General features: G+C 35.8%; 2 protein-coding genes across 3 annotated transcripts; one reads left to right on the top strand and one right to left on the bottom strand.

The window, feature by feature from the left end:
- Window positions 1-5,455: 5,455 nt before the first annotated feature.
- Window positions 5,456-10,411, bottom strand: LOC133852766 (uncharacterized). Of its 2 annotated transcripts, none has more exons than XM_062289512.1 (9): window positions 10,274-10,411; window positions 9,876-9,995; window positions 8,260-8,321; window positions 7,930-8,166; window positions 7,686-7,853; window positions 7,464-7,513; window positions 6,975-7,107; window positions 6,139-6,176; window positions 5,456-5,916 (listed from the first exon to the last, which is right to left on the bottom strand). In XM_062289512.1, exons 1-9 carry the CDS (start codon window positions 10,311-10,313, stop codon window positions 5,820-5,822), a joined length of 945 nt encoding a protein of 314 aa, XP_062145496.1. In that variant the 5' UTR covers window positions 10,314-10,411; the 3' UTR covers window positions 5,456-5,819. The 2 variants fall into 2 exon arrangements, with proteins under 2 accessions (XP_062145496.1, XP_062145498.1); XM_062289514.1 differs by having other exon boundaries at window positions 9,876-10,043; window positions 10,274-10,366.
- A 335-nt stretch (window positions 10,412-10,746) lies between these two features.
- Window positions 10,747-11,846, top strand: LOC133852516 (uncharacterized; the record flags this gene model as incomplete). Its single annotated transcript, XM_062289284.1, has 1 exon — window positions 10,747-11,846. A coding segment is annotated over one exon (1,029 nt), but the record flags the coding sequence as incomplete, so codon positions are not given.
- Between the last annotated feature and the right edge of the window lie 1,269 nt (window positions 11,847-13,115).

Genomic DNA, 13,115 nt, shown 5'->3' with positions numbered 1-13,115 from the left:
ACGCTCTCAGGGACAGAGTCAGACATTTTAATGGGAGGGGGCCAAATAATTTTTTTTCTTAAGTAGGGGTTAAAATATATGTATAAAGGTAAATTTTAAGTAAATTAAACATAACCCAGTTTTGATATTTTTATTATTCCATTCAAATTAAAAATCAATAAGCAAAAGTAAAAAGAGTTTTTAGAAAAAAAAAAGAAAAAAAAAGTAAAGAAAACTATTGTCCAAAGATTCAGAAAATAAAAAATAAAAAATAAAAAAAGTCTCAGTTATTTTTTCCACACATTCTTAGGAAATTGAGCTTGATTAAGCTTGTGACTCCTCAAATCTACACTTGTCTTCTTCCAATGCACTACTTTACTAAACCATTTTCGTTTACTTTGAACAAAGCCTCTACAACTTTGTAAAGATCCTTCCATTCTTACATTCTCAGGCATGTCCATTGCTACCCGTGAAATATTAAAGGAAAAAGTTTTGACAATAGTGGAAGAGATGATAAAAGGGAAGGGGGCAAGGAAAAAAAAAATCTTGTTAGGAGCCAATAGGCAAAAAAAACCTTAATTTGATTCATCTAAAAAAAAATACCTTAATTTAATTTTTTTTTGTTTTACCCTAATTTTTTTTAAAATTTTTTATTATTATTATTTTTTTCTCTTAAGAGTTGAGGGGGGGCCATGGCCCCCACCGGCCCCCCCCCTCTCTCCATCATTGCACGCTCTGATACCAATGTTAGAAAAATATTACGCAACAAAAATATAAATTTGGTACTTCTCATGCACCGAAAAAAGGATTTGATGAAGTTATTTTTACGTACCTTTAACTCCTGCGTTGTAACATTTTCTTTTCTTAGCGATAGGATATGCTACTAGAGCGATACTTACAATACCCACAGTCTAAATGTCTCACCATTCTCCAAAAATGAGAGACAAGAGAGAGGGAGCGAGAGATAGAGAGCCACTTTGATCATTTTTCATTCACATGCTCGATGTTGCGAATTGTTGCACACACGTACACCAACTAAAATGTTGTATCCCACCGTTTTTATACACTTTTAGCATAAAGAAGTTGAACCCTTGAGGAGTAACGTTCAAATGTTAATCCTCATTAACAGTCTTCGGCTACCCACTTAATTATGGGTGCCCTATTTACTACATACTAAGAATCAATCAATTCAAAAGTTTAAATTAATGAGTTTGAGTTCAATTATATTATATTAACCACTCGTTTTTATGTTATGTTTTCAACGTGAGACTTAATTCTTTTTCATTCGTATGTGTATACGCAACTACCCATTTGCAATTTTACCTATTTTTTATTCAGAAAAAAAAAAAAGAAAAAAGAAAAAAGAAAAAAAAAGATTAAGTCTTTGTACCATTTTTTTTTTCCCTATATTATAAACAGAAAATACAACTCAGTTTGCATCGACTACAAGTTATCATCCAACAATGACAGCAATATTTATACAACCTTGAGTCACACGTGATTTATACCGATTATAACATTAAGTCCCAATGAATCGAAAGAGACAAATGAAGTTTTCCCTTTGTATTTTAAAGTATATTTATTAATATTTTTATTTAAAACAAAAAAAAAAACAAAAGACACAACAACAACAACAACAACAACAACAAAAAGGTTTTATGATATTATCAAACAAAGTTGTCGGGCTTTGCTCATGTTCCTTTCCTCATTTACATGTTTGTTTTCAGATGATCCTCAGTGCCACATGCAGAACCTGGTTTTATTTGAAAAGGATGGTGCCTGCAGCCTGCAGCCTGCAGCCTGCAGCTAGATTCTCACCTCAAGGGTCGCTATATATATGAAGTAACGTATTACGTATATATCTATCTGCCTGCATTTGGAAAGAAGCAGAAGCTAACTTCTGCAGGTAGCTTTCTTGTAGATATGGTTTTGGATAATTATGTACTTAGAATGTGGAAAACATCCATACATTAGTTGATTAATAATCGTTTCAACAACCACTAGGAAATTAATTCTGACTATAACCATTATAGGTGAAAAAATAACCTACTCCCTATCTCCATATTTAGATTTAACGCTTGAAAATTTTGCATACATGCATCCTAATCTTAAGAATTATTATTTCTTTTATAGATGAGGATGGGGTGTAATAAACTATCCGTACAGGTGAGAGGACACTTGGACAACTCATGTGAAGGAAAAAAATTTGAGGGTTTTGCTTACCGTTTTGCCCTTAGGGGTGGCCGAACCACTCCCATGGACCACCAGAGTGGTTCGGCTACCCCCAGATCGGTCGGTCTTGGGGTGGTTCGACCACCCCCAAGGCAAAACTCTCAAATTTTTTTGCTTACCGTTTTGCCCTTGGGGGTCCATGGGCCACGGGGGTGGTTTGGCCACCACCCCCAAGGCAAAACTCTCAATTTTTTTTACTTTCTATTTTATCCTTGGGATGGCCGAACCACCTTCATGGACCACAGGGTTGGTTCGGCCACCCCAAGACCGGTCAAAAAAATATATTGTGGCCACGTGTTATATTTTGAATGGTGTCACGTAGGGTTGATGTAAATTTTCGTTAGGTTTGGATAAAAAAGTAGACGGAGGTACTATTTACATTCTTTTTCATAGCACATGTATTATTTATGATTAAAAAAAATAATACTAAGAAGATAAAAAATAAAATTTGCAAACTATAAGGAACAAGTACGTATTTAATCCTAATTTTTATTAAAGGGAAGCAAAATCCAAAAAAGAAGCGACCATAGCGTTATTTGCGGTGTGGTTGACCAAACTTATGTCAGAGTCATTTTCGTGTAAAGGGGGGTACGGATACCGTTGTTTATTGTGGTATGGGGAGTATGGAGAGAGAGAGAGAGAGGTGGCAGTGTGAATCTGGTGACTGATTGAACTTTGAAGCAGAAGGGTACAAGTGTAAATAGAGGGAGGGCGGGGTACAATGGTAGATCATCGTGGAAACCGAGGCACAAAGATAAGTACGCCAGACCCAGACTGTCCCGCCAAACCTCTCCTTCCTTCCTTCATACTTCATTCCTCCAACTCCAAGGTAAACAAACTCCTTTGCAAGTGGCTCTTTTCACCTTCCCCTCGTCTCCACGCCAAAAGAGAAAAAAACCGTCCATTTAGACCTTTTTTTTTTTTCTTTTTAATAATTCAAGCACTTTTATATGTAAAATGACTTAATTAAAAATCCATTTTATTTATTTTAATTAATAAATTTTAAAAAGTACCATCCATTTGATTATCTATTATTTCATTATATTATTTAAATATTTTTTTTATTTTAATTCTTATATACTTTTTCAATAATAAGTCAAATTTTTTTTTTTTTTAACATTGTCATTTTTTTAGATAGTATTTTCTATAAAGTCAACAAAATTATTCCTAGATTTGAAGATATATTAAAATATTACTATAACGTAAATGAGTTTTGGAGAGAGAGAAAGAAGGAGGAGAGTGAGTGAAAGAAAAATAGACAAATAAAAAAATAGATGCACGTGAAATTGCATTATTTACAAATGCATTTTGTATTTGATTTGTATAATTGGATGGGGGGACTTTTTAGTAAATTGGTTAGTCATTTTAGTCTAAATGATTAAGCCATTGAAAATGCTCTAAGTTGCCAATATATATATATATTAAAAAAAAAGTTCAGTTACCGATATGACAAGTCTTTACAATGGTTTTGGTCCATTGCGTTTAGAAAGTGACAAAAGAGTGTAAGAAAATAACAAAGTTTTTTTTTTTTTCTAAAAAAAAATTAAACAAAAGAGGAATGTTATATAGTCTAGGAGTGTACAAGCCGACGGTTATTAATTGTATAATTGCTTCTGTAAGTGGTTGGAAAAAATCTCTAATCGTCTATGACGGGGCAATTAGCGATTTTACGGATAGGCGAAGGCAATTAATAACCGCTAATCGTCTACCATTTTTTATATATATATATATATATATATAATTTATTGGTGCGTTTGATATAGGGTTTTCATTTTGAGTTTAATAAACTTGATTTTTACTCATAAAAAAAAATGATAATAATATTCTTGACCTTTGTTACATTTTCAAACATTTTAATTATTTTAAAAAGGGCCAAAACCATCTAAAATAAGTTCAAGGAAGATTCAAAACATCAAAAATAGGTTCAAAATAGTCATTTCTAAAAACCGGTTATGCATTGCAATTATGAATTTTAATAACTACTAATCGCAACCGCAACCGCTTGTAAATCTTTCAGATTGAACATATTATCCTGTACACATGTCTCAATCCAATTTGCATAGAGCTATACATAATTATATATATATTCACTTTAAATACATTATGGGTGAAATTTATTGATCGGCACTTGGCGGCCACTAATAACCAGAAAATAATTTTGATGGGACCCAAACCTTTTGCATGCCATGCCGGAATATATCCTAGGTCAAATTTCCTGAAAGTGGGCTGACGATGACCTGTCCTCAGCTATGTTTTCAAAGTTACAACCCAATTGGTTGGCAATTATTGAACTAGGGTCCGCTTCTCCTCCGGTCTATATGGGCCATTTTTAAAATAAATTCTCAACATTGATCAAGGTCAGAGACCAATCACCAGCCAAAAAATAAAATGAATTCTTTTTTTTCTTTTTCTATATTTCTTATCCTAATTTTTTTTTTTATATTGAGAGCATACGACATTTTTTAAAAAATATGACCGTTGAGGAAAAAAAAAAAAAATATAACCGTTAAGATAAAACAAATATTTTATTTCAAAAATATGACTGTTAAGAAAAGATAAAATTTTAAAAATATGACTGTTAGAACAAAACAAATATTTAAAAATATGTCCATTAGGAAAATACTAACATTCAAAAGCATAAATGTTAGAGAAAGAATAAAAAAATATTTGAAAAAATAATATTTAAATGAAATAGTAAAAATAAATAGCTAAAATAACCGATGAAAGCACTTTAAAAAAGGGATAGCTAAAATAGTAAAAAGTTATTTTTAATTATTTTGATTAGTAAAATATGATGAGTCTACTAAAAATACCATGTAAAAGTCAATTACCATATCATACCAAGTTAAAAAAAAAAAAAAAAAAAAAAAAAAAAAAAAAAAAAAAAACAGACAAGAATGTAGTACTGACAAACGGCAACATAATAAATCACAGACAATGAGGTCCGTATCGTTTATAGATTGGAAGGCAATTTTAAGAGAAGTGTAGCACATTCGTAACTGTTAATGGATTAGCTGGACTGTAACTGTGAAAAACTGCCCTGAAGTCAAATACAAGTTAGTTGTACCTAAATTTTTGGTCGACCAAGTCTCGGTCAAACATATGACGACGAGTCTGGCTTGCAAGCTGTTCCTCATCAGGCTTCCAACTCATCTAGGTCAGCCCAAGCAAGATCTCCATGGACATCTTAACCTTAAATAATGGAAAAATGCCAAAAAATAATAATAATAATAGATGCAGCACATGGAAACATAGATATGTCACCCTCCCTTTTATTAAAACAATCATGAAAGCAATACAGGAAGAACAAGTAGATTCTGTTCAATTGAATTCAGCCGGACCCCAGGAAAATGTGGGAACGGCGGGTAAAGAATATTATTACAACAAAATCCAGAGAAACTGAAAATTCTAGACCATTGCAACTGGACCCCAAAGGAATCCTGGTTCCATTATAATGGAATGACATTTCAGTCACCTAAGAATTGTATATGAAGTCTAAAACAAGGTCCCTCAATTAGGACTTCCTGGCAATGAATGTGCGATGCTACAGAAAAAGCCGTTCTAGTCAGAAAATGACGGCAGTCAGTCGCAAACAGTCGATTCCGAGACTAGATGGCATTCAATCCAGCAAGCTCGCGTAGCTTTTCAACAAGTATAAAGGTAATTGTAGTCTGTGGACACAATCTTGCAAATATGGCGAGGCCCCTGATAAAATATAGAAGTTAGCTTCCTCATATTGTGCAAGACCACAAATAAAAACAGTTATGTGGTCAAGTTATAACATTGGAAGCCTAGTAGTAGTAGAAATACATCTGAAACTTCATGACAAGCTTTGCCATGAATATTACAAAGAAGTAAACATGTACACACGTGATACATGGACCAAACTAGAGAGCATAGAATGTGAATGCTTGAACCAAAACTCACCCCTTGTAAAGTCCCCTAGGCCCTTCGGTAAGCAAAACCTGAAACTCACAAATGCATTAGGCAAGAAAGATGAAGCTGTGTGCAAAAAATGAAAGAAATGTTCCGCCAGTATCACTGTTCAAATATCAGTGTAGCAAGAGCCAACAGAATGGCAACTGTATAAAAATTAAAGCAAGCAAAATGAAAATAAAATTGAGAATACAAGCTCAAAATACAACAGAAAGCCAGTGCAGAATTTGTAGGTGGAGCAGCTAAAGCAGTCTATAGTTTAGAGCATCAATAAGAAAAATGTGACAAATGGTGAAAAAAATTTTGTGCCCAATCTGGCATTAGAGCCACAAGAATAAAAAAGGACTAAAATTTATTGGCTCATACCACATAGCCACAACAGAATCATGTTTTCTACCCACAGGACCAGCAAGAGGCAAATCAACACAAAGGAACCCTAAATACCAAAGGAAGTCATACAATTTGGAAAATGACTACCATTTCAACAATACCATCTTAAGAAAAAGCTCACTTCAGCTAAAACGGGGGAAACAACTACCAACATGTTGTCATGTCCTACTTCAATAGTTTGTTTTTTAGGCTATCATACCATTCACAAAACTAACTTCTAGTTATTAACGCACATCCAATACTCCCTCTCAGTAAAATGTCCAGACCTGCCCCTGTAACAGAAACCTGGCCGAAGTTGACAGGCAAAAGGCCTTGTGATATCAGTTGGTCAAAGTTACAAAATTGCCAACAATAACAGCCACATGCACACACATGTAAAAAAGGAATGAAATGATAGCATTGAATGTAAAATGAAAATGAAAACAAAGTCAAAATACCTTATATGCACAATGAAATCCATTTTTGTAGGCCCCAACTCCTTTAGATTCTTGTTGCAACATGAGACGGGTTTTAATCATATCCATGGGTGCAGTTACGAGGGTACTCACAGTGCCTGCAACCGTACTTGAGCTTCAAAAAGTGAAATATACAGTCAGCTATAAATGCAATAAATATATGAAACAAATAATCTGCCCTACTTGATATGCAACAATAGAATATGGAGTGAGTATACTTTATACATGTCTCAAACAGTGTTTAACATATAATGTCGCCAGTTCATTTTTCTGATATACTATTTTTATCTATGCCCCAAAAAGAAAGAAATTATCTCTCATTTACTTTAGAATAGAAAATAGATTTACTATGTATATTAGTTTTTATATTTTTATTTATTGTTAAATTTTGATGTAAATAATCTCCATCATCTTCCATTGACCTGCCAACTTTTACAATAGATAAAAGGAAACCTAAGAGTTGTACTATACATGAGATGAAGAGGGAATCCTTCTTCAAGTGATGTCTGCCTGATCAAAATCTGCACATATAGAAAGTTGGAGAAAACCTTTGGTAAACAGGAAAAAGAAAGAAAATATATATTAAGACAAACATTCTTTTCAGATTACCGATCAAATATAACATTAACTATTCAGAAATGGTGATTACTTTGTGGATATTCAAAGTGAAAAAGATCATGCATAGAACTTGACCCGCTTGGATTCATCATATGATGCCAGCTGAGATGCAGTCATAGCAGCCGCCCTGGCCATAGCAGGGCCAACCCCCTTCCAGAGAGCTCTAATTCCCTCTTCAGAAACAATTCTCTGTAATTCTCCAATAGGTCCTCTTCTCAAGTTTGGATTCATTTGTAACCGTACCTGATGAAAGCAAAACTGATTTTTCAGATCAAATTCAAAAAGAATAGTTAAAATTCATCTGACATGGTGGCATTACCTTTAGAACCTCAACTGGATTGGTAAGTGCAGTTGCAATGCCACCAGAGAATGCTCCAGATGCAATCTTAACCAAGATATTGGTGGACCCGAAAGCCCAGTCACAAACAAACTTAGAGGGTTCATACAAGCCTAAACGTAGACCACCATAAAGAACCGACCTCGTCAATGCAGGTGCCAATCCTAGATACATAGACCTGGGTCCTTCATTCTTCAATACTTGAACAGATAACTTTCCCTGTATACATCCATATATAACAAACCTCAGGGCAAAGAAATATGATAAACTAGATCATAATAATTAAAGCATACCAAAGGGTTAGCAAAATACCATTCCTATCCAAGGACCTTTCTGGCCAACAAGTTGCATTTGCAGCCTAACTTTGAGTACATCTGCATTTCAATATGAGATAAATTAGAAACCTATAGATTCAACAGTAATACAATGATTGCCCTTTTATAATTTCTTGTTCTTGGTTTTTATGTATAGTTTCTTTGATAATGTATAAAATTTTCAAAAGTCCTGACTTAACCTCACCATCCAATAGAAAATCTTGATCTAATGCCACCTTGCAATAAATTACATTAGGAATAGTTGCATCAAGATCCATAACTCTGTCTTTACTTCAAATTCATACTACTTTTGCCATTTCACTTTTTTCAATACTCAAGAATGATTGATAAGACATTTTTTTTTAATGACGAGGAACCCCTCCAAGGCAGGGTCACTTCGTGTACACATCCCAGTCAGGTAAACCTCGGACCCGTGTAAAGCGCCCCCCTCCACACGGATCAGGTAATATTTCCGCTTCGTCGGTGGGCTGGCCCCAAGGAATTGTTTGCATTCAAGGTGATTCGAACCTTAGACTTTATGGGACTACCACAAAGACCAAAGCCCTTACCACTTGAGGCAACCCCTTGGGGTTATGATTGCTAAGACAATAAAGAGTATTATCAGTAGAAATTGAAATGCATAACTGTAGTTACTTTCTTTCTTTCACACAAAGACTCCCAGCTTGTAAGATCAAAAGTCAGCAAACCACCTTCAATTTCTTACTTGATCCCTAAGCTGCAACGCCAGTAAACAATCCACTGATATGCTCCAAATGCAAGAATGAACCTTGACAACAGTACCTGACCACATAGATGGCCTTCTACCTCAACAGAAGCAACTTGGAAATAATGTTCTACAAAATTCTTGCAAGTCAAGGGGCTTATAGAAAGAGAACCATTACTCTGATTACTATATACTACTCATCATTTGCGTGGAGCCAGTTAGACAAACTTTCTGTCATATATAAAACCTTCCCTTGAATATGGATCCACTTGCAACTTCACCATCAACCCTTACAGAATCAATAATAAACCAAAAAATTCCCTTTGAAAAACAACCATTCATTCTTGCACAACTTGAATCCAAAGTTGTAAACATATAGTATTTTATGTGTCATTGAAGAGCTTGGAGACAATGATAGTGTTCTACAACAGAAGCACATTTTATCGCAATATATTATAAGTTCCAATTCCGTGTCAGTCCACTTTATGGTCAAGTTCTGGTAGTTGAGCACAAATTTTAACATTTCCGGCTATACCCGCCAGATTCAGCAGACATTTGCATAGCGATCTCAAACAGATCGCAAAGCTGTGACCCCAAAAAAAAAAATTCAACAAAACCACCATAAATCCTTTCTTAGACTTCAATTACATTAGCAACAACTGTCTCTTAATAACAAATTCAACATCTAAATCTATTACCCACTTTTAAAATTCATTTCTTGTCGTACATATCCTGAGTTATTATCCATAATGTCAATGAGCCACCATGCATTGACTCGCAGCTAAACCAATTATTTCACACCAATATTACGAAATCAAACACAAAATATGTATGTATGTAACTTTTTCTCAGGTAACACATACAAAAAAGCATAGGAAGGGAAGAAGAACCTAGAGGATGGGTGACACCGGTGGCAACCGCAACAGAGAGTCCACTGGTACCAAAGTGATAGAATACATCGGACGGCGAGACCACCCAACTTCGCTCTTCATTGTGGAGTTTCCCAGACCCTAATTGTTTCAATACTCATTCGAACACACAAAATAGAATGAATTTTACTTTCAAAAACCAAAGAAAAAAAAAAAAAACCATATTTTAATATCAGCCAAATAAAACAAAACTCTGTGTAGCATCTCGTTTGGTTGCCGAGAAAAATGTGGGAGAGAAAGGAGCCTCGTTTTTTACAGGAAAATCTTTTCAAAATATGATTTTTTTTTTTTTTTCCCCCTCGACTTTCTAGGCGACCAAAACAACCAGTTAGATCGTTGTTTGAGAAATGAAATGTAACCTGGAATGGAGGATTTCTGGGAACCATTTTGGTCGTCCATTTTCCCCTTTCCTGGGTGCTCCAGTTCGTGACCCGGAGAAGTAAACCAAGGCGCACGTACAGATATCTTGATATCTTTGTTAGTCACGTCCAGCTGTTTTTGTGTTTTTATTGGAAAAGTTGCTAGACTCGTCCATATGTTTTCGCCTAGTAACAAATAAATTCCTATAGTTTTTTTAAAATGAGTTTATAAAATTATAAGGGTTAAATACCTTTAAAGTATACAAGATAAGGCCATCTCCAGCAGTTAGAGTTAAAATAGCTACTCAAAAAGTATCAATCTCTACTTTAACCATTGGCTATCTTAAAAACACTCCAACAATAATCTCTATTCCACTCTTCATTTTCTTAAAATATTATTTTTTAATCTTTTTCTTTATTTTTTTTCTCTCCCTCTTCCCCTTTCTCTCTCTCTCTCTCTCTCTCTCTCTCTCTCTCCGGTCACTCCTCGCCGGTGGGTTCACCAGAATTCCACCCCCAACCAACTTCCGGCCAAAACGCTCTCCGTTCACTCCTCCTCGCCGGTGGATTCAATAGAATTCCACACCCAATTAACTTCCGGCCAAAACAACAACAAACACAAATTATCTCCAAAATTGATCAAACCCAAATTCACAAATCAGGAGATACGAGTAAACAGGGACTGCAATTCCCAGATCGGGGAGAAGATTGATGGCGGGGATGATGATGGCTCTTTTTGGAGACTGTCGTTTGGAGAAGGGGGTGCTAATGGGGAGAAGATTGATGGAGGGGTCTTGAAATCAGTGTGGTATGAATCAGACAATGAGCTGGATGTTCCGTTTTCAAGGGGCTGTAGATCAAGTTTTCCTGATGTGGGGGAAGGAGAAGACGCTAAGAAGTTCAACAAGATGGTCTTGGGTTTAAATAAAGTGAGAGAACTGCCCAGAGATGTGGAGTTTTCACTGAAAATGGAAGCCGAATCCAGAACACCAAGGAGGAGGGTTGGCAGAGATTGGAAATTGAGGAAAATGGATCGGCGGGCGATGGAAGAGAAGCTGTTGGAATTAGGAGGAGGATCATATGAAGCAGAATGGGAGTCTGCAAAATCAGTAGAGAAAGAAGCATTGAAATGGGAACAACCAAAAACAATTTGGAAAACTAAGAGGGATAAGTGCAAATTGGTAGCTTCTGGCTCAAGGAAACATTCTTCTGCCTCTTCCTTGAATTCTAAGAATGCTAGCCTAAGAACTAATGCAGATGATGGTGTTTTTGCTAATCGGAACTGGGAAGAAACTGAGGGACTCTCAACAGAAAATCTACATTCGGGGTGGCAGAAGTTGAAAGAAACGAAAATTGAAGAGCTGAAGTCAAAGAGTGGGAAAGAGAGGAAATCTATTCATGTAAGCAGGGACTCACAGAGAAGAAGAGCAAAGCAGCATTCCAAAGTCAGAGTTAATTCTCCAAGAACGCCTTCCAAAGTTAGAGTTAACTTAGAAAATTGATCGGCGCCTTTTCTCAGATCTCCTTCTTCAATTCTTCTCCTTCCTTTTTCGTTGAACCCAAAGCGGAGAAGTGGGGGACATGCGGGATTGAAAGAGAGGGATGGAGATGAGAAGTGAGCGAGGGAGAGAGAGACTGGAGTGAGGGTGAGGGTGAGAGAAAGAGAAAATATAATAAAAAATTAGGTAACTGATGAACAGTAAATAACCAGTAGTAGCTATTCACTGTTGATGAAGTTAAGAAAAAAGTTAAGATGACTAGTCTGCTGGAAGAAGAAAAAGTCACAAAAATAGCCAAATTTAACTTTTTGGCTAAAGTAGAGCATCTGCTGGAGATGCCCTAAGGTCTAATATCAAATGACCGCTTCGATTTTCAAAAGTGTCGTAGATAGTACATGTCTTGAGCCTAAATAGCTATATGGTACTTTCGTCCATAATTTTAACAAAGATGACACATCAAACCAATCAGAAACTGTCACGTGGCTCATATGCTTTATTAAATTTTTTAAAAAATAGACAAACAAAAATGAATAATAAAACTAAAAAAATATAGATGGGGTGGCTAGCCAGCCCTTTCTGCCAAACAGGGGGTGGTCGAACCACCTCTAGCCCTTTGAGGTGGTTTGCCGCCAATAGGGGATGGCCCTTTGGGCCAAATGGGAGTGTTTCGGCATTGGATGATCTCGGTCTACTATCAAGGTTAAAGGTGTTGATTTTGGGGCTAAGAAAATGGGATGGCCACCTAAGTATCACGTGACAAATAGACCTTAGTCACTCGAAGTGGGAGTTCGACTGATCTGGTAATGAGCATTTAATGAGTCTAAATTGGCCAGCCTTTGTCAATCGAAGTAGGGTTTCAATCAATCGAAATAGTATCTCCACGTGAAAGTGTCAAGCGAGTAGGTAGGTAAGAAATGAACCGTATCAGATAGGTCTGTCAGGCTTCGATTGATGGAAGTGCAATTCGTTCAATCGAATAGGTGTTTAAGCATGTAAGTAGGTGTGATTCTACATGCATTTAATGCATGCTAGCTCGTTTCGATCAATTGAACACATTTTAAAACGCGTAAACACAAGTTTTAAAAAGAATATGTGGGTTTTCCCCTCACCCACTCGAAAACCAAAGATCCCTCCCCTCAACTTGTCAAAGAACTCAGGAGAGAGAAAGATAGAAGAATAAGAAGAAGTGGGCCTAGATGAAGGAGGAGAGAAACTTCAAGGGTGAATTCTCTTGAAGTTTGTTTTGATACTGGGGTTTTATATTAGTTTATTTGGATTTTTAAAATGGGATATTTGAGTATGTTAATGGTTTTGTTCAAGTGTGTTTCATGGTTGTGGATATA

The sequence above is a fragment of the Alnus glutinosa genome, chromosome 12 (genome assembly GCF_958979055.1).
Source record: "Alnus glutinosa chromosome 12, dhAlnGlut1.1, whole genome shotgun sequence".
In the NCBI taxonomy this organism is placed as follows: domain Eukaryota; kingdom Viridiplantae; phylum Streptophyta; class Magnoliopsida; order Fagales; family Betulaceae; genus Alnus; species Alnus glutinosa.
This window is presented reverse-complemented; position numbering and strand designations above follow the sequence as displayed.

Excerpts from the sequence above, each read along its gene's own strand:
- LOC133852766 (XM_062289512.1), bottom strand. The coding sequence starts at position 10,313 with ATGGACGACCAAAATGGTTCCCAGAAATCCTCCATTCCAG. Across the intron at positions 8,167-8,259 it reads AAGGTCCTTGGATAGGAATG|GGAAAGTTATCTGTTCAAGT; the intron begins GTATTTTGCTAA and ends GGATGTATACAG. Across the intron at positions 7,108-7,463 it reads GGATTCCCTCTTCATCTCAT|CTCAAGTACGGTTGCAGGCA; the intron begins GTATAGTACAAC and ends CACTTTTTGAAG.